The sequence below is a fragment of the Pelodiscus sinensis genome, chromosome 19 (genome assembly GCF_052426305.1).
Source record: "Pelodiscus sinensis isolate ZL-2025 chromosome 19, ASM5242630v1, whole genome shotgun sequence".
In the NCBI taxonomy this organism is placed as follows: domain Eukaryota; kingdom Metazoa; phylum Chordata; order Testudines; family Trionychidae; genus Pelodiscus; species Pelodiscus sinensis.
Window position 1 is genome coordinate 34,599,099 of NC_143070.1, and position 19,714 is coordinate 34,618,812.

The 19,714-nt window shown below is 46.9% G+C and overlaps 1 protein-coding gene across 1 annotated transcript; it reads left to right on the forward strand.

The window, feature by feature from the left end:
* The first annotated feature begins 29 nt into the window (after positions 1 to 29).
* On the forward strand, positions 30 to 12,710 carry LOC102443643 (butyrophilin subfamily 1 member A1-like). The gene is made up of 7 exons (XM_089770532.1): positions 30 to 2,878; positions 4,989 to 5,102; positions 5,530 to 5,877; positions 8,069 to 8,350; positions 9,396 to 9,515; positions 10,709 to 10,741; positions 12,655 to 12,710. The coding sequence occupies exons 2-7, from the start codon at positions 4,997 to 4,999 to the stop codon at positions 12,708 to 12,710; spliced, it is 945 nt and encodes a 314-aa protein (XP_089626658.1). The 5' UTR covers positions 30 to 2,878; positions 4,989 to 4,996.
* Positions 12,711 to 19,714: the final 7,004 nt, after the last annotated feature.

Genomic DNA, 19,714 nt, shown 5'->3' on the forward strand with positions numbered 1-19,714 from the left:
GGCCGCCCCCCCGGGCGGGACGAGCGCCCGCAAGATGGCGGCGTTCTAATGGGAGCGACGTCTGCCGCGGAGCCATGGGGGCGGCCATCTTGGTTCCTTTTCCGTACAGCCCTTTCCCACGTGGGGGTGGGGGAGCTGGGTCTTGTGGTCTGGTTACAAAGGCCACGTGAAATAGCAGGGGGCCAATTAAAATTAATTAATGTTAATTAATTAATTTTAATCCACTGATTAATTCTAGTCAATTAATGATCACGATGAATATGCAAATTAATCATCAGGTGAATATGCAAATGTGAGAGCTAATTAGCATGCAAAATAGGCGAGCTAATTAGCATGCGGAATATGTAAAATAATTCAGCATCCACACTGCCCTCTGGCGCAAGAGCTCCTGTGGAAGAGGGCTTACCCCTGTTAGAAGAGCGTGTAGCTCTTGTGCAAGAAGCCCTCTCTTCCCACGCCGTGCTGTAAATTCCCTTGCGTGAGAGCGGGCGGGCCGTGTGGACGCTTTGCGGATTCTTCCGCAAGAACAGCCGCACTTGCGCAGGAAGCCGCGAGTGTAGCTATAACCTAAGTGTTTTCATAATCCATCCTACTAATTGTCCTTTGACTCCAATAAACCGTTGGCTTCCCGTAATGGCTGCGACAGTTGCTTTCAGAAGTTTATCTGTGAACATGCATTTCCTTGTTCCTGTTTTTAAAGTGTCCGCCCTTTCATTTCATTAGTTGCTCTTTCTCCTTCTTTGATATGAGAGAGAGGAAATCATAGAATCCTAGGATACCAGGACTGGAAGGGATGTCAAGAGTCATCGAGTCCAGCCCCCTGCCCTCACGGCAGGACCAAATACTGTCTAGACCATCCCTGAGAGACATTTATCTAACCTGCTCTTCAATATCTCCAGAGATGGGGATTCCACAACCTCCCTGGGCAATTTATTCCAGTGTTTGACCACCCTGACAGGCAGGAACTTTTTCCTAATGTCCAACCTCAACCTCCCTTGCTGCAGTTTAAGCCCCTTGCTTCTTGTTCTATCCCCAGAGGCCAAGATGAACAAGTTTTCTCCCTCCTCCTTGTCACACCCTTTTAGATACCTGAAAACGGCTCTCATGTCCCCCCTCAGTCTTCTCCTTTCCAAACTAAACAAACCCAATTCTTTCAGCCTCCCTCCTAGCTCCTGTTCTCTAGACCTTTCATCATTCTCGTTGCTCTTCTCTGGACCCTCTCCAGTTTCTCCACATCTTTCTTGAAATGCGGTGCCCAGAACTGGACACAATCCTCCAACTGAGGCCTAACCAGCGCAGAGGAACGGAGGAATAAAAGCACAGAACCCTAGACCCAGCAGGGAACTCGAGAGCCATCAAGTCCAGTCCCCTGCCCTCACAGCAGGACCCAGCACCGTCTAGACCAGCGTTTCTCAACCAGGGGTATGAGTCCCCTCAGGGGTACTCGAGAGACATCTGGGGGGTAAGTTTGCACCACTGAAATGTGGAGAAAACTGAATTTTTGTTTTAAGTTTTACAGCGTTGTATTCGTTCTGTACTTTTCACACTGAAACATTTTATCACCCCCTCCGTGACGCTGAAGTTGTTTAAACATGTTGCAATGGTAAAAAAAAAAACCATTGTGTTTTGAAAAAACTGTAGGTACTGGGGGTACTTACAATTTTTTTAAAAGGGGTCCTCTCCCCCACCCCTCCTCCCCGCATCCCCCTTCTGTTCTGAAACGTGATTTGTCCTTTTCATATTTGTTCATTTTTTTAATTGTATCCTTTGGTATATATGGTTGTGACTATTTTCTTCCACTATGTGATCTGAGGAAGTGGGTCTGGCCCATGAAAGCTCATCACCTAATAAACCATCTTGTCAGTCTTTAAAGTGCTACACAGTCCTGTGTTTTGTTTCATACAAAAAGATTGAGAATCACTGGCATAGGACCAGAAAACTTCAGGACCAGACTTCAAAGAGAAACTGCTGAGCTACAGCACAATGTAGCACTTTAAAGACTAACAAGATGGTTTATTATAATTATTATTATTATTATTTCTATCACTATGCTGAGCTACAGTTCATCTTCAAGTTTGACACCATCAGCTCAGGATTATGCAAAGACTGTGAATGGCTGGCTAACTACAAAAGCAGTTTCTCCTCTCTTGCTATTCACACCTCCAGATCAGCTGCTAGAAGTGGGCCTCATCCTCCCTGATTGGATCCACCTCGTCATCTCCAGCCTGATCCTGGCCTGCATATTTATACCTGCCTCTGGAAATTTCCACTACATGCATCTGACGAAGTGGGTCTTTGCCCACGAAAGCTTATGCTCCTACACTTCAGTTAGTCTATAAGGTGCCACAGGACTCCTCGCTGCACTGGCATAGACCAGTTTTAGCCTAGTAATACTGGGAGGCAAAGAAACTGAAACAGTTCCCTTGGAAAAACAGTTTCGTACCATGGTATTTCTTTCAGATAACTCTTTATCTCTCCAGTATTAACAGCATGCAATAAACTTATTTGCCTTGACGTGGATGTTATGTGGAGAGTCTCACGTTGTTCAGCAGTATTCAGGTAGGTGATCTTTGCTCCTCTACATACCGTTTGGTCTGGGTTTTTCTCCCCCGGACTCACTCTGCGGCCTTTATTCTTTAGCCAAACGTTTCATGTGAAATGGATCCTGGTCCTCGGAGGGCCACCGCTAAACCACCGTCCGTTTCGTACTTTGCCTGCAAATGATGCTAGAGCTATTCGCTGAGACCGGAGGTGTGTGCTTTCTTTCGCTGGCCACTCGCGTGGGGTCCGGGAGCAGAACCCTCTACCGTCACTAGCCCAGCGGGCTGCAGGAAGACGGGGGAGCCATAGGAAACGACGTTCTTCTGCTGCGCTCTTGGTACGTTACCGGGGGATGTTTTATGGGATTTCCGGGAAGCTACTTTCTCCTCGCGGTCTCAAAGAAGGGGCACAGAGGAGAGTTGCGCCCTGTGGCCGGGTGTTTTCTGCTCGGGCCCCTTAATTCAGCACATTGTTCTGTTTTGGAAATGAAAACGAAAAAGTCCAAAGTTTGTTACATTCGTTGCTCTGGGGCTGGGGGTGGGAGTGAGGGGTTCCGGCTGCCCTCGGTCACCGCAGCAGACACACCGACTGTCCCAAACCTAGAGCAGATCTGGAAGTTTTTGCTTGTAGAACCACCTCCCCCACTACCAGAGGGACTAGGTCTCAGGGCAGCTGGGGCAAAGCTCTTCCAACTGTAGTGTGGAGTTTGGGGCTCCAGTGGGGAACCTGGCAGAAGAGGTGGGGGGGGGCTTTGGACACAACAGGTTGGGGCTGAGGACCTGTCCCTGTCAGCCGACGGTCAGGGCAGTGTGTGTGTGTGTGTGCTTCCGAGAAAAGGTTTAACATCCGTGTCTTTACTGCTAGGACCGGGGTCCCATCGCAGAGGGTGGCCAGCAGGCCAACAGACGCCCCGTTATATAGGAAGAGCTTATTACACCTTAGATTTTAACTGCTAGAACACAAAGTTCCTTCGCAGCGGGCAGCCTAGGAAAGGCTGGAAAGTGCCCCAACGGATCTGTCACCTGGGAGTGACACGGATCCAAACGCCCAAGCTCTCCCTATGTCTGTCCCTTTATGACCGGCTGAAGTTCTTTTAAACAGTGCTTGGTTCTATTACAGCAACTGAAGGAGTCAGGTTAAACAGTTACAGGTTTATTAAAGAAGCTTATAAATCATATGGTTACAATGGCTATTGCTCTATTTCTTAACTGCTAGCAAATATATATATATAGGTCTTAAAAATGGTTACAGGAAAAAGGTAAAGATAGAAAATAGAAATAATGGTACCAAGTGACAGCTTACTCTTTAAAGAGCTCTAAGACTATGTATATATATACTTAAACAAAGGACACATCCAGGTACAATTTTTACCCCTTCTGTGCCTCTCGACTCCAGTGTGTCAGGCCAGGGCCGGTCCCTCAATTCCTAGGAAAGACGAATACGAGGTGGGCGTCCCCGTGGAACCTCGGGAGATCAAACACCTAACCCGACCAGCAGATAGATGGTAGATTGACACTCAGAGTGAGTGTGCTGCTGGACCCATCTATATACCCCTGGGGGCCCGTATTCTCTTTCTTATCTTAAGATGCCAAATTGTACTGGTCCGTTTTGTGGCGCCAGTTCTTACAAGCAAGTTTCAAGTTAATTTACACTTGCAAGAGAGATAACTAAATTGTGAGCACTAGACATTTTTTTACTGGGCGAGAGATTCCTCCCCCCACGGACGGCTGTGTGTTCGTATCAATATGGGTTTCAGTCAAGCGCACTCCTTGGCAGCCTCTTGGTCAGCAATTGGCGTATCTCTGTTTGCAGCCATTCACGGTCACACAGCCTTGGCCTTCTGCTCTGTGTGCCCTGTATGCTCCAGGCAAGCAAAAATGGATGTTACAAGGGGGGGTTCCTGTCTGGCTACAGTCCCCCCCAACAGAAGGTCACTCACTGCTCATGGGGCCCCGTCATAGACTCGTTGTGCCAGGGGCTGGAACATAAAGACGGCTCTGACTCCCAAAAGTTTACAATCCAAGTAATCCCAGGCGTATAAAGACACACAATCTCATAATATCCAATTTGACATCCAGTCTGGATACAGGCAGCATCCCCTCTAATCTTTTCCATCCCTGGCTGGCTGTTTTTCCCCATATATGCACAGAATAAATTTTGTTCCATGCACTGAGACAGGCGTGAATGTGCACCACAAACAGAAACAGAAACCTAACTGTGGGCGCTCTGCTAATCTGCTAAATGGCTCTGGAATTTCTCCCGAGCATCCGCACACAGCCAGCTTGCAGGGTACACTGCATACAGGTGGTAAGAGAAATATTCAGAAGCTACTCTGGGGATCTTCTTTTCAAGCCTCAAAGCATATCAAACAGGCAGAGTGTTTAGTGTTGAATTCATATTTGCATCAAAAATCACCAGCTCACACTCCCTTTTTCTTTTTTGCCCAGCACCAAAAATGAAGAGGAGACGTTTTTCTGGCTCCAAGAGCAGCACAGGGAATATCTCCCTTCTTGGTTACACCCTAGTCTTCATGTCTCTGCTTGTTCACAAGTTGGACTCAGGTAGGAATGCCTCCTTTTCCATGGGTTTTTTGGCACCCCGTGTAAAGGAAATATTAATTCCATGAACAAAAGAAATCACAGGCCGCGGAATTTGAACGCTATACTCCTGGACTGTGTCTAGACTGGCAAGTTTTTCCGCAAAAGCACTTGCTTGCCAGCTGTCTACACTGGCCTCTTGAATTTCCGCAAGAACACTGACGATCTCATGTAAGAAATCAGTGCTTCTTGCAGAAATACTATGCTGCTCCCGTTCGGGCAAAAGTCCCTTTTGCGCAAAAGGGCCAGTGTAGACAGCTCAGATTTGTTTTGTGCAAAAAAGCCCCGATGGTGAAAATGGCGATCGGGGCTTTTTTGTGCAAAAGTGCGTCTAGATTGGCACGGACGCTTTTCTGCAAAAAGAGCTTTAGCCGGCTGTTTCGTTTCACAGCACACTTTTCGGTGATTGGCCCGGACCAGCCTCTCGTTGCTACTGTAGGGGACGAAGTCCTCCTCGCCTGTCGCCTGTCCCCCAGGATGAGTGCCCAGAACATGGAGGTGCGGTGGTACCGGGGGCAGTTCTCTTCGGTTGTGCACCTGTACCGGGAAGGGAAGGATCAGTATGTGGAGCAGATGTCGGAATATCGCCAAAGGACAGAGTTTCAGGCTGGGGACATTGCTGACGGAAGCGTCGCTCTGAGGATACGCAATATCCGCCTCTCCGATGCGGGGTGGTACACGTGTTTCTTTCGATCGGAGGTCTCCTATCAAGAAGCGGCGATGGAACTACGGGTAGCAGGCTAGTGTGCTGGCTTTTCTACGGTCCTTCCCTAGGTTGGGAGGGCGTGTTTTGTCTCCTTTGACAGGCGCTGACTTTGGGGTCTGCCAGCGGGTGTCACACACTGGCTCCGCCTCCTCCCCTGAAGCTCCACCCCTCCCCTCAATTATTCCCCTTTATCCAGCTCCGGTGAGGCCACCTCTGGAGTGCTGTGTCCAGTTCTGGGCCCCTCCCCCCCCAGGAATGATGTGGACATGTCCAATTTCAGCTCATTTTTTATGGACTATCTGTAAATTTACTGATGGTTGCAACGCTGATTGGAGAGGGTCCAGCAGAGGGCGACCAAAATGATTAGGGGGCTGGAGCACATGACCTAGGAGGAGAGGCCGAGGGATTTGGGTCTGTTTAGTCTGCAGAAGAGAAGAGTGAGGGGGGATTTGAGAGCAGCCTTCAACTTCCTGAAGGGAGGTTCCAAAGAGGCTGGAGAGAGGCTGTTCTCAGTGGTGACACATGCAGAACAAGGAGCAATGGTCTCAAGTTGTGGTGGGAGAGGCCCAGGTTGGATATTAGGAAAAACTATTTCCCGAGGCGGGTGGGGAAGCGCTGGGCTGGGTTCCCTAGGGAGGGGGTGGAGTCTCCATCCCTAGAGGAGTTCAAGTCCCAGATGAACCAAGCCTTGGCTGGGTTGATGGAGTTGGGTTGGTCCTGCCGTGGGCAGGGGGCTGGACTTGATGGCTCCTGAGGTCTCCGCCTGCCCTGGGATTTTATGATTCCCTGAATGCCTCCTGCCTGCTGCCTATGCCTTTCTGTATCTTTTGCTTGGTGTTCTTCAAAGTCTTTTTTTTTTTTTTTTTTTTGGCCTGCCTAATTATCTTTTACACTTGACTTGCACATTCCTTTTTAATTTCCTCTGTAGGATTAAACTTCCCATTTTTGTCTCTAACTGTCTCCTTTACTCACTAGTTTAGCCATGGGAATAATTTTTTTTTGGTCCTCTTACTATTTTTTTTTTAAATTTGGGGTGTACATATCGTTTGAGCCTCTGTGGTGGTATTTTAGAGCGTTGCCATGCAATTTGCAGGCGTTTCACTTTGGTGCGTGTTCCTTATCATTTTTGTTTAACTGGGGCCTCCTCGTTTTTGTGTCGTTCCTCCCTTTGGAAGTGAAATGATACTGTGGGGAAGGCTTCTTGAGTGTTTTCTCCCCTATGAGGATGTTAAATTGAATTACATTATGGTTGCTGAGGTTCACAGAATCCTAGAATACTAGGACTGGAAGGGACCTCGAGAGGTCATCGAGTCCAATCCCCTGCCCTCATAGCAGGACCAAATACTGTCTAGACCATCCCTGATAGACATTTATCTAACCTACTCTTCAATATCTCCAGAGATGGGGATCCCACAACCCCCCTGGGCAATTTATTCCAGTGTCTGACCACCCTGACAGGAACTTTTTCCTAATGTCCAACCTAAACCTCCCTTGCTGCAGTTTAAGCCCATTGCTGCTTGTTCTATCCCCAGAGGCCAAGATGAACAAGTTTTCTCCCTCCTCCTCATGACACCCTTTTAGATACCTGAAAACAGCTCTCATGTCCCCTCTCAGTCTTCTCTTTTCTAAACTAAACAAACCCAATTCCTTCAGTCTTCCCTCCTAGCTCCTGTTCTCTAGACCTTTCATCATTCTCATTGCTCTTCTCTGGACCTTCTCCAATTTCTCCACATCTTTCTTGAAATGCGGTGCCCAGAACTAAACACAATAATCCAACTGAGGCCTAACTAGGGCAGAGTAGAGCGGAAGAATGACTCCTCGTGTCTTGCTCACAACACACCTGTTAACGCATCCCAGAATCATGTTTGCTTTCTTTGCAACAGCATCACACTGGGGACTCATATTCAGCTTGTGGTCCGCTCTGACCCCTAGATCGTAACACACCTGTTCATGCAATGTAGTTAAGTTCAACAACAGTCAACTTTTACACCAGGTCCTGCGCTCCACTTGGGTCTGAAACAAGAATTGCCTCTCCCCTTGTGCATTTTGGGGCTAGATGCTCCAAGAAGCAGTCACACCCCTCTCCAAAGCCCTTCCCCCGCTCACTCCATCCTTCCTCCTTCCCGCATCCTCACGTACTTTCATCAGGCTGGGGCAGAAGGATGCAGGCTCTGGTTTTGGGTCAAGGGATATACCATTCATCCAGATTCTCTCCTTTCTCCAGTTTCAGGTACTAGTCCCCTGATCTCGATTGAGGCTTACCAGGACGGAGGCGTCCGACTGGTGTGCCGATCGGGAGGGTGGTACCCGGAGCCTCAGTCGCTGTGGAAAGGTCTCCAGGGCCAACCTCTTCCGTCCCTGCCTGCAAAATGCGTCCGGGATGAATACGGCCTGTTTCAGACGGAGTCTGTTCTGATCGTCACCGAAAAGTCCAACCAGAATCTGACCTGCGCCGTCAGAAACAGCGTCCTGAACCAAGAAGGAGTCTCGCGTGTTTATCTCGCAGGTCAGCTCATGCGGCTGCTGATTTCGCGGGCGGTTCAAGAAGCTATTTGTGCTATCTGAGTGGTTTCCCACTTGCCGTCCGCAGGCCCCCAGGTTTGGCAGATTACGTGTAAGATGACACTTAGGCTATGTCTATGCTGCGCCCGTTTGGCTCGAGAAATATGCAAATGAGGCGAAGCGTGGACTATCGCCGCACCTCATTTGCATATTAACGAGACTCCATTTTTGTGCCAAAACCCCCTCTTGCGCAAGAGCCGTTCTTCCTAAAAAAATGCAGAAAAACGGCTCTTGTGCATGAGGGGAGTTTTGCGCAAAAAGGAGCCTCTTGAGCAACACCGGAGCCTCATTAATTATGCAAATGAGGCACGGTGATAGTCCACGCTTCGCCTCATTTGCATATTTCTTCCGCCTAACAGTAGCAGTGTAGAGATAGCCTTAGGGTACGTCTCGACTACATTCTATTTTTGAAAGAGGAGAGGCAAATTCCGTGAGAATTGGCGTATCTTCTTCTGATCTCACTTTCGAAAGCGGATCTGGACGTGGATTTTTTGGGAAAAAAACCCCTTTTTCAAAACAAAACCACCCACTCTTCCTTAAAAAATGAGGTTTACGCGGGGGGAGGGGGGCTCAAAAAAGGGTTTTTTCCCCCAAAAAAACGCACCCAGACTACTTTCACTTTCGAAAGCGCTGCTTTCGAAAGTGAGATCGGAAGAAGATACGCAAATGCCTGCAGAATTTGCTTAACCTCTTTCAAAAATAGAACGTAGTTGAGACGTATCCTTAGAATAGACCCGGACTTCATGTCACCGGGTTTTCCCTTTGCTGGAAACTGATGTGCAAGGCTCCGGGTAATTGCTACTACTTGACAGAGGGTTGACATGGGAGTTTGCAATGGGATGCTGCTATTGGAAAAAGGGGAGTGGGATAGGGTATGCATACCCCACACTAAGCCAAAATGCGGAAGTCCTAGACCCGCTGACCTGCAACCTAGGGCTCTCTTATAGATTCTGGCCACTTAGCATAAACAATGTGCATTTCTTTTTCAGATGCTTTTTTCCCAAAGACCTCCTACGTGACTGTGATTCGCCTGACACTAAACCTCTTGGTTCTTGCTTTTTTCATTCCTTGTGCTATTTATTATTTGTGGAAGCAAAGCAAAGACACAGGTAACGGGGACCATACGGATGTCTTGGAAAACGAGAGAGGGTGGGGGTGTAAAGGGATTAACAGAGGATTTCAGGACGGTAGTCGACTTTGTGCTTTCTGTTCACTGGGGATAATTCATTAACTGTGGGAGGGTTATTTGGAAGCTCTGTGTCTTTGTCAGAGAGACAAGAGCCTTCTGATGGTGAAACTCTTCCCTCTGGAAGAGAAATCTTGACACAATGTCAGAGGTGGACAAACGTACCGGCCCTCTAAGGCACGTATAGTAATTTTCCGAAGTTCGGGGCTTGGGGCTTCTGCATGGTGGGGCACACCTGCCAGGGCTCCTACCCTGTGGGGGGCAGTGGGGCTAGGGGATTCTGCACCACAGGAGGTACCTGCTGGACTGGGGAGTGGACCGCCTCGCTTCACCTCTGGGCAAGATGCAGAGGGCAGGCTCCATGCTCCTAGAACAGTGTTTCTTCAACTTTTTAAGACCAAGAAACACCAAGGATTTTTGGTTGAGAAAAAAAAAAAGGTCGGGGGGAAACAGGTCAGGGGAAGTTATTGAGCCAAAAAAAAAAAAAGTTGCCTGCCCCTTTAAGGGTGGCCATTTTGAATTCTGTTGCTCTTTGCGGCACACCTCCAACTGCCTCGGTGCTACACAACACAGTTGAAGAAACACTGTCCTAGAAGATCCCCCTCCATGTTGGACAGAAATCTCTAGGTCCATCACCCCACTGCAGGGCAAAAGCCCCACTGCCCCTCTTATTCTGGAAGATGGAGAAGGGTTAGTGTGGGAAGGTCTGCAGAAGGTGTTGGGAAAAAAATCATTTCAGCTTCCAAGTTTTATTATGAAATGGAAATAGTAAAAAATCATGTTTATACTATTTGAATTTCTCCCCTTCCTATCCCTTTGGCGTATGAATGAAAACCGGAAGATGTAGGCACTGCCTGGAGTGACATACACATAATGAAACCAAACTGAATACCGATTTTTGGTATGGAAAGTGATCCAAGCATACATCCACTTACCACGAGATTTAAAAAACAACAAGTCTTTTAACCTTTTTTTTTTTGGTCTCTGGTTAATTCTAAATTACCTCCCCCCTAAAGTATGTCCGTTTCTATCACAAACATAGCAAAAATCAGTCAAAATGTCCCCATAAATATGAAAGGCTGACATCTAATATGTCTGATCTTATCCTTCCAATAGATAAACTGCGCTCACAGTTGAAAAGCTTTGAAGGTAAGTCTCTGGGTTGTATGGCACAAGTGAACTGTCTGATATTGTCCATGAAATAAAGTAAATGAAAACCACAACACTTATATCATGTAATCTCTAGCAGGAACATGGTTTAAGCCTGTTCCCTTTTCTCTCTCCGGTGCTTGTGGAACCGACACACCTAAGTTTGCAGCTGATCCCGAGCTGGGAGGGGTTGCGAGTGCTTTGGAGTCGGGGTCAGAATTCAAACTGATCTGGACACACTGGAGAAATGGTCTGAGGTCAATAAGATGAAGCTGAATAAGGACAAATGCAAAGTGCCCACTTAGGAAGGAACAATCGGTGTCACACACACAGAACGGACAGTGACTGACTGTCTAGGAAGGAGTCCTGAAGAAAGGGATCTAGGGGTCAGAGAGGACCACAAGCTAAATAGGTGGCAATGGCGTGACACCATTCCAAAAAAAGCAAACCTGATTCTGGGCGGCATTAGCAGGAGTGTTGTGAGCAAGACTGAGAAGTCGTTCTTCCGCTCTACTCTGCGCTGATCAGGCCTCAGTTGGAGTCTTGTGTCCAGTTCTGGGCTCCACATTTCAGGAGAGAGGTGGAGAAATCGGAGAAGGTCCAGAGAAGAGCAACAAGAACGATGCAAGGTCGAGAGAACAGGAGCTAGGAGGGGAGGCTGAAAGAATTGGGCTTGTTTAGTTTGGAAAGGAGAAGACGGAGGGGGGACAAGATAGCAGTTTTCAGGTATCTAAAAGGGTGTCACAAGGAGGAGAGAGAAAAATTGTTCTTGGCCTCTGAGGACAGGACAAGCAGCAATGAGCTTAAACTGCAGCAAGGGAGGTTTAGGTTGGACATTAAGAAAAAGTTCCTGCCTGTCCGGGGGGTGAAACTCTGGAATAAATTCCCCGGGGGGTTGTGGAGTCTCCATCCCTGGAGATATTGAAGAGCAGGTTGCACACACACCTGTCAGGGATGGTCTAGATCAGGCACGTCAAATTGGAGTTTGAGAGGTGTGTGTGGGGGGGGGGGGGGCGAGATGCAGCCTGATAGACATTTTTTGTGGCCCCTATAAAAGAATGAAGCGCAACCTGCTGGCAGCTCAGAGCCCATGGCCGAGTACTTGCTCTGGGCTCTCCACCAGGTGCTCACAGCCAGGAGCGGCCCTAGATGAGCTGCCGGCAACTATTTTGTTTTTTATTTATTCCCAAATAAAATCACAAAATGTATATTCATTTTATATCAATAAATGTCAATTTGTTGCAATTGAATGAATAATTATAGCTTTATGCAAAATCTCAAACTTACAAAGTATCTGAAATTTTCACAGAAGCCTGTTCTATTCCGTTGACCATGGTCTATACTTGTTTTTATTTCAACAAAACGAGTTGTGTATCATATACAGAATCTGAAAGTACCGTACATTTATATTTAAATTGAAAGTTATGTAAGATGAATTTAAAAATTATTTAATATGAGCAAATAACAATTTTACACCTCAAATTAATGTAATATTCTAAAATATACCTAAAATATAATCTATACTAATATATAACTACAACTTTCTGACAAAGTACATTTTCTTTGGTGGCCCTAGCGTTGTCTTGTGACCTGTATTCTGCCTTTTTTTTTTTCCTCTCGACAAACCATCTGGGAACCGTAGGTGGCCCTGAAAGCTTTCAGTTTTCATTTGTGCAGCCTTCAGTCGGCTTCGAGTTTGATCTTGAGGTCCCTTTCGGGTTAGTGTTCTGGGATTGTGGGATTCTAGGTGGGACAGAACCCCACACCCAGGTGTGTGGGTTCCAAAAGCTTTTCCAATTTTCTATCTCATATTGTCCTGAATCATTTTGGCATCATTATGTGAGATAACGGCAGAACTCTGACCAAAACTAGGACAAGCTGGAGTCTCATGTTTCATTCTCCTCTTCTTCTAGAGAACCTACGATTTCAAGTGGAGAAAGAGAAAGGTAAAGAGGTGGGGCAGGAGTAGGGGTGTGGGGGAAGAGGTGGAGTGGCGGGGTACAGTGGGTGTCACCACCCACAAGGGAATTAGGATCAACACATTGTTTCTAGCCCGCTTAAACCTTATTTTGTTTTAAGTGGTAAAAGGGTGAATGCATCTTTTAACCACTCATCAACTAAATTAGATGTTATGTAATTAAACTAATTAAAATGGCAGTAAACACAGAGCTAGAGGGGTTTTTTCCCACTTTCTTTCCAGTATTACTCATTTCTGGTCTTGTTTTTCGTTTGTTTCAGAAAACTATCTTGCATCATCTCGTAAGTTCCATTTTCCTCTATTATTATGAGTGAAGTTAGAATATTCCTGCCATTATAAGCATGGGTCTCTCCCCTTTTTTAATACACTGTACCAAGTGAAAGGTATTTTAGCTTTATACATAGATGCATGGTCTTTGGTCAGAGGAAATATGAATGAATTTGAGATTATTTGAGAGAAGGAACTTTTGAGCTCCACAACACAGAAAAACGGGTAGCGACCATAGTTTGAAGTCACAACATTCTCGTAAGGATTCTGATTTCTGATTTGGGTTTAACAACAAATTTTCCCCTCCCCATAACATCAGTTCCAAGTTGTATTATGTGAGGACTGCATGTATTTGGACAAGTTTTCAGCTATTTTTGTATCTTTGTTTCAGTGCTCAGAAAAGCCCGAAGATTTTCAGGTAATTAAAATCGCCGTGCTACTAAAGACTTCTCTTTCAAAGAGGACTGCGCCCTTCTCTTCTCAAAATTATCCGAGTAAAATAGTATTGGTCATTATACCCTCCTCTTCCCTTATTCCCAGGGATATTGCATTCCTGCCTTTCCTGTTATCCTCAACTCTTCTTTACAGGCTTTTACCGCCTATGCCCTCCACCCAGCCTGTGGACGCAGATGATGTAATGATGTTATCCCGCAGGAAAAAAACTGTTATATATAGAGAGAGATAATATTCCCATTCCTGAGGTTTTCACTCGCTGTCCTTCGTGGGTGGCTGGAAGAGACGGGAAAGGAGGTAGTTCTTTCTGCAGGGGGCGGATGGATTGTAAACCTCTTTCTCTAAATCCCTAGAGGGGATGAAACACTACTCATGAACTTCACACAGACCCCGACTTTCAGCTTTTCCCACGGGTGCCCCCGCCCCGGCACACCCATGGGCCGGTGTAAGGAATGAGGAGGCTATTCAAATCAATAACAACACGCTTCCAAACCTGCTCATTTCCTACACAAAGACAATAAAACTCGGCTACTTCTTATGATACAATTGCCAGGGGCTGGGTGGAATATAGACTCCCAGAATCCCAGGGCGGGCGGAGACCTCAGGAGTCATCAAGTCCAGCCCCCTGCCCAAGGCAGGACCAACCCAACTCAATCAACCCAGCCAGGGCTTGGTCTATCTGGGACTTGAACACCACTAGGGATGGAGATTCCACCCCCTCCCTAGGGAACCCAGCCCAGCGCTTCCCCACCCGCCTCGGGAAATCGTTTTTCCTAATATCCAACCTAGACCTCCCCCACTGCAACTTGAAACCATTGCTCCTCGTTCTGCCCCCACTGAGAACAGCCTCTCTCCATCCTCTTTGGAACCCCCTTCAGGAAGTTGCAGGCTGCTCTCAAATCCCCCCTCACTCATCTCTTCTGCAGACTGAACAAACCCAAATCCCTCAGTCTCTCCTCATAGGTCATGTGCTCCAGCCCCCGAATCATTTTTGTCACCCTCGCTAGACCCTCTCCAATGCGTCCACATCCTTTCTATAGTGGGGGACACAACACTCCAGATGTGGCCTCGCCAGAGCCGAATGAAGGGGAATAATGACATCTCTGGATCTGCTGGCAACGCTCCTCCTAATGCACCTTGATATGCCATTAGCCTTCTTGGCTACAAGGGCCCCTGTTGACTCATATCCAGCTTCTCATCCACTGTAACCCCCAGGTTCTTTTCTGCAGAACTGCTACTTAGCCAGTCGGTCCCCAGCTTGTAACAATACTTGGGATTCTTCTGTCCCAAGGGCAGGACTCTGCACTTGTCCTTGTTGAACCTCATCCGATTTCTTGTGGCCCAATCCTCTAATCTGTCCAGGTCACTCTGGACTCTATCCCTGCCCTCCAGCGTATCTACCTCTCCCCCCAGCTTAGTGTCATCCGCAAACTTGCTGAGGGTGCAATCCATCCCCTCAACCAGGTCATTCAGAAAGATGTTGAACAAAACCGGTCCTAGAACCGAACCTTGGAGCACTCCGCTAGAAACCGACCGCCAACCTGACATGGAGCCATTGATCACTACCCAAATACAATGGCTTCCCCAACGTTATTAACATCCCAGAATACCACATTTCAAAATGCCGAGTTGTGACTATATGAGGGTTAGTTTTGGATTCTTCACACTAAAAGGGAAACTCTCACTTTCTTCCTTCCAGCGAACGTGACTCTGGATCCCACAACAGCACACCCTGAACTTTGTGTGTCACCGGACCAAAAAAGCGTGAAATGTGCAAATGCAGCAGAAGAGCAACCTAACAATCCGGATCTTGTTGATTCTTATCGCTGTGTCCTAGGCGCTCAGAAATTTGACTCCGGGAGACATTACTGGGAAGTGAAGCTTGAAAAGAAAACCGTGTGGCACCTGGGGGTTTGTGCTGACTCAGACGACAGGGAGCAGTACAAAAGCATTGCACCTGAAAACGGGTACTGGGCCGTAAGGTTGTGGAACGGAGAGTACAAAGCCCTCTCCACGCCTCGGACGACAATCATCTTGGAAATTAAACCACAGAGGGTTGGGGTTTTTCTGGACTACGAGGGAGAAGAAGTCTCCTTTTTCAGTTTGCCTAATGGATCCCATATCTACACTTTCAACAGATGCATCTTCTGTAGGAGGTCACTCCGGCCTTTTTTCAGTCCAGGTATACATGGATCTAAAGAAGATGTTCCCCTGATCATCTGCCCAATCACAGACTGGTAATGAAGGGCACATTGTCCGTCACAATTACCATTGCGATTTGGTAGCTCCCGCGGGCCCTCAGAGGTTACGAACTCACAAGGCAATCACGCGCTTCGTTTGGGGGCAGGCAAGCAGGCAGCAGCAGCACTCAAAAAAAAAAGGACATAAGCCAACTACGCTTGTTTCATTTCCATTAAGATGATTAAAACTGCACTTTTCTTCTCCACAGTTGTTGTATTAAAAGAAGTACTCGGGATCTTTTTCAGGGGGATAAGTCAACACGCCACATTTATTGATCACACATAGAATAATCAACACTTGTCATATGCATAGGACACATCGCACTCATGCACTCACACACACACACAAGCACACTCCGTCTTGTTGTTACCAAAAGTTGCTCCTCCTCACTGCACTGGCCAGGTGAGTTAGATGGGGGAGGGGTGGAGCCGGGCTTCTGCTGATCCGGATCGATGCTCCCATGTTGACAAGACGAAAACCCGGGGTCCTCTGCAAGATGCCTCCTATTTATCCCTCTCATGCAGCCAATTAGTCATCACCTCGCCTTTCCTAATGCTGCTTCAAAGAGAGTTCTTCCAAGGGCAGGCACTTGCTGCTTGACTCCCAAGGCGTCTGTCTGTCCAGTCTCCTTAACGAACTCACTTTGCAGGGATTGTCTTGGGTCTGGCTCCCAGACCTTCTCCACCCTGGCGACTGCTGCTGGAGGGGCTCCCCTTTCAGTCTCCCCTCACACCTCATTCATTTCAACAGGGCAATCAAGGAAAGGGGAGACTTATAAGACATTGTTTTCTTATAAGATCTAGATCTCTTAATACAAAGTTCTAGGAGAAATGTTCCAGAGATTAAGGACAAGATCTTCATACAAAATATAATATTCCAGGGATTTATCCACACAGTACCGTGTCTAAACTGTATTACATCAGTGTTCAGTTGCAAACATCTGACTGGGGCCAGTTGGTACGTTCTCCCGTCGTCTCCTGGAACTTGACGATTTCTGTAGGCATGACTTTTCTGGGGGTCGGTTTTATGACTTCTGAGTGTACCGCTCGCCTCCGAGCCCATTCCAGACACCAGTAAAACGTCAAAAAAACAGACCAATCTAGACGCTCTTTTCCGCAAATGCTTTTAACGTAAAAACTTTTCCGTTAAAAGCATTTGAGGAAAATCATGCCAGTCTAGACGAAGCCCTGGTGTTTCTTATACAGATCCCTTCCTTGAACTATTTCTATTCATTTTGCCAGGTTCCAGTGGGGCCGGAGGTGGTTCTTCTGGATCTGGGTTCTGCAGAAGGAGCAGCACAAAGCGTCAAAGTCCCCCTCCGTCCCTGTGTCTCAGGCTGTGTAGATGGGACATTTGGTTTCCTCTTGGAGTTTCTGATCAGAAGTCCCTGAAGCCCTTCCATTATGTCTGCCTTCTTCTCTGTGCCATAAGTGATTTTGCTGATAATGGAAGGTTCTTGCCTGGCTTGCTGTCAGCTGTTGTGTCACCCAGGAGCAGATGGTGCAGAACAAGAAGAGGATGGGAGAAGGAATAGGGAAAAGATAAGAAATGGGATTGGAAGGCTGTGTCTACACTGGCCACTTATTCCGGAAAATCAGCCGCTTTTCTGGAATAACTTGCCAACTGTCTACACTAGCCCCTTGAATTTCCGGAAAAGCACTGACCATCTACTGTAAAATTGTCAGTGTTTTTCCGGAAAAACTATGCTGCTCCCGTTCGAGCAAAAGTCCTTTTCCAGAAAACTGTTCCAGAAAAGGGCCAGTGTAGACAGCACAGTAGTTTTTTCCACAAAAAAGCCCCGATCGCGAAAATGACAATCGGGGCTTTTTTGCAGAAAAGCGCGTCTATATTGGCCACGGACGCTTTTCCAGAAAAAGGGCTTTTCCGGAAAAGCATCCTGCCAATGTAGACACGCTTTTCCCGGAAATACTTATAACGGAAAACTGTTCCGTTTTAAGCATTTCCGGAAAAGGGTGCCAGTGTAGACGTAGCCGGAGAGTGTAGAGAACTAAAAAAGAGGTGGAAAGAGTCGGGGGAGGATAATGTGGGTGATGAGTATGAAAAGAAACAAATTTAGGGTGCTCTCAATCTGAAACAAGTGTCTCAGACACATAGGCTGTGTCTAGACTGGCCACTTTTTCTGGAAAAGCAGTTGCTTTTCCAGAAAAACTTGCCAGCTGGCTACACTGGCCGCTTGAATTTCCGCAAAAGCACTGATGATCTCATGTAAGATTGTCAGTGCTTTTGCGGAAATACTATGCTGCTCCCGTTCGGGCAAAAGTCTTTTTCCGAAAAACTTTTGCACAAAAGGGCCAGTGTAGACAGCACAGTCGTGTTTTCTGCAAAAAAGCCCCGATTGTGAAAATGGCGATCGGGGCTTTTTTGCGGAAAAGCGCGTCTAGATTGGTCACGGACACTTTTCTGCAAAAAGTGCTTTTGCGGAAATGTGTCCTGCCAATCTAGAGGCGCTTTTCCGAAAATGCTTTCAACGGAAAACTTTTCTGTTAAAAGCATTTCCGGAAAATCATGCCAGTCTAGACAAAGCCATATAGATTTACCCAGAACTGATGAATGGGGTGAATTAAGACCACACAGCTATGAATCGTGAGAGTTTTGTGTGTTGATCCAGCCTGGTTGTGCCGTGTTAGACACTGAACAGCCTAAAACTCCCAACTCAGGGACTGTCAGACTTCCTGGCATAAAATCAGTCCTGGGAACAAGTTACTGCTCAGTGTTTTTAAAAAATTTTTAAGTTGTATCCTATTTGCCAAGGGATGATTCTGACTCGGGCCAATCACTATTTTCGCCCGTCTTCACCTGGAATGTGAAGAGTTCTGTAGACGTGCCTTTTTTGGTGGTCGGTTTTATGACTTCCGAGTGTCCTGCTCACCTCAAGCCCATTCCGCAGCCTCAGAAAAGCCAGATTTGAGGCAGTTCGAAACCACAACCAGAAAAGACAAGGGAACAATTTGTGGCCCTCACTAACACCACATGTGGCTTTTTCAGGGTGTTTTGCCCGAAGGCGGAGCAGAGCCAGGCAGATGACACACAGCAGAGAAGAGCATGTATTTGCTCTGAGGATTATTCATCTACTAATCTGACCTCATGGCTTCCCTGGGAGAAGTTTGAGTTCTAGAGATGGTAAATCTCCCCAGCTGTAAATGCTCACAATGGCATGTTTGCTCCAGTAGAGATATGCTATATTAATGAGAACGGCAGCATGTGATCCTGTCATTTGATGTTACATCCGAATGTCCAGAAACAAGGGAAAAGAAGTAACTTTGTCCAGGCGGAAGCAGGAATAGGAAGAGGCAGAAGGGTGGACATTAAGGGTGTGTCTAGACTACAGGGTTTTGTCAACAGATACTGTCGACAAAGCGTCTGTCGACAAAGAGCGTCTAGACGACATCCAGTTCTGTCGACAAAGCAAGCTGCTTTGTCGACATGACAGTGTGGATGCAAAGGACAGTGTAGATGCAATAATGCCTTCTATCGACAGAACTCTGTCAACAAAAGACGTTATTCCTCGTAGAATGAGGTTTACATACGTCAACAAAACTGCTGAGTTTTGTCGACATTATGTCGACATAACTCAAAGGCAGTGTGGACGCGGGTATAGTTTTGTCAACAAAAGTCCAGTTTTGTTGACAAAACCCTATAGTCTAGACACACCCTAAGATGCATCGGTGCCCCAAATTTTCAGATGCCCCTACGCAGCTGTGTTACCAGATGAAAATATGGAGGCCAAGTTGAAGTGCACTATCAGTGAAAAGTTTTTGCCTGATTTCAGAGGTGAAACAAAATGGTCAAGTGTCCCATTGGTTGAATTCCTGCAAAATGTGTTGATTTCAGTTGATTAATTCCACTGCTAAAGTGTTCTGTTGACATTAAAAGACAAGAATTGGTGTGTTCGGAGAGTCTCGCAACATTATTTACATTTTCAGAATAACGTGGCTAGTTTGCTATCGTGGCTACTGCTTTGGAACTGGTTGGACACCACGGTATTTGTCAGTCATGAGGAAAGAGACTTGACC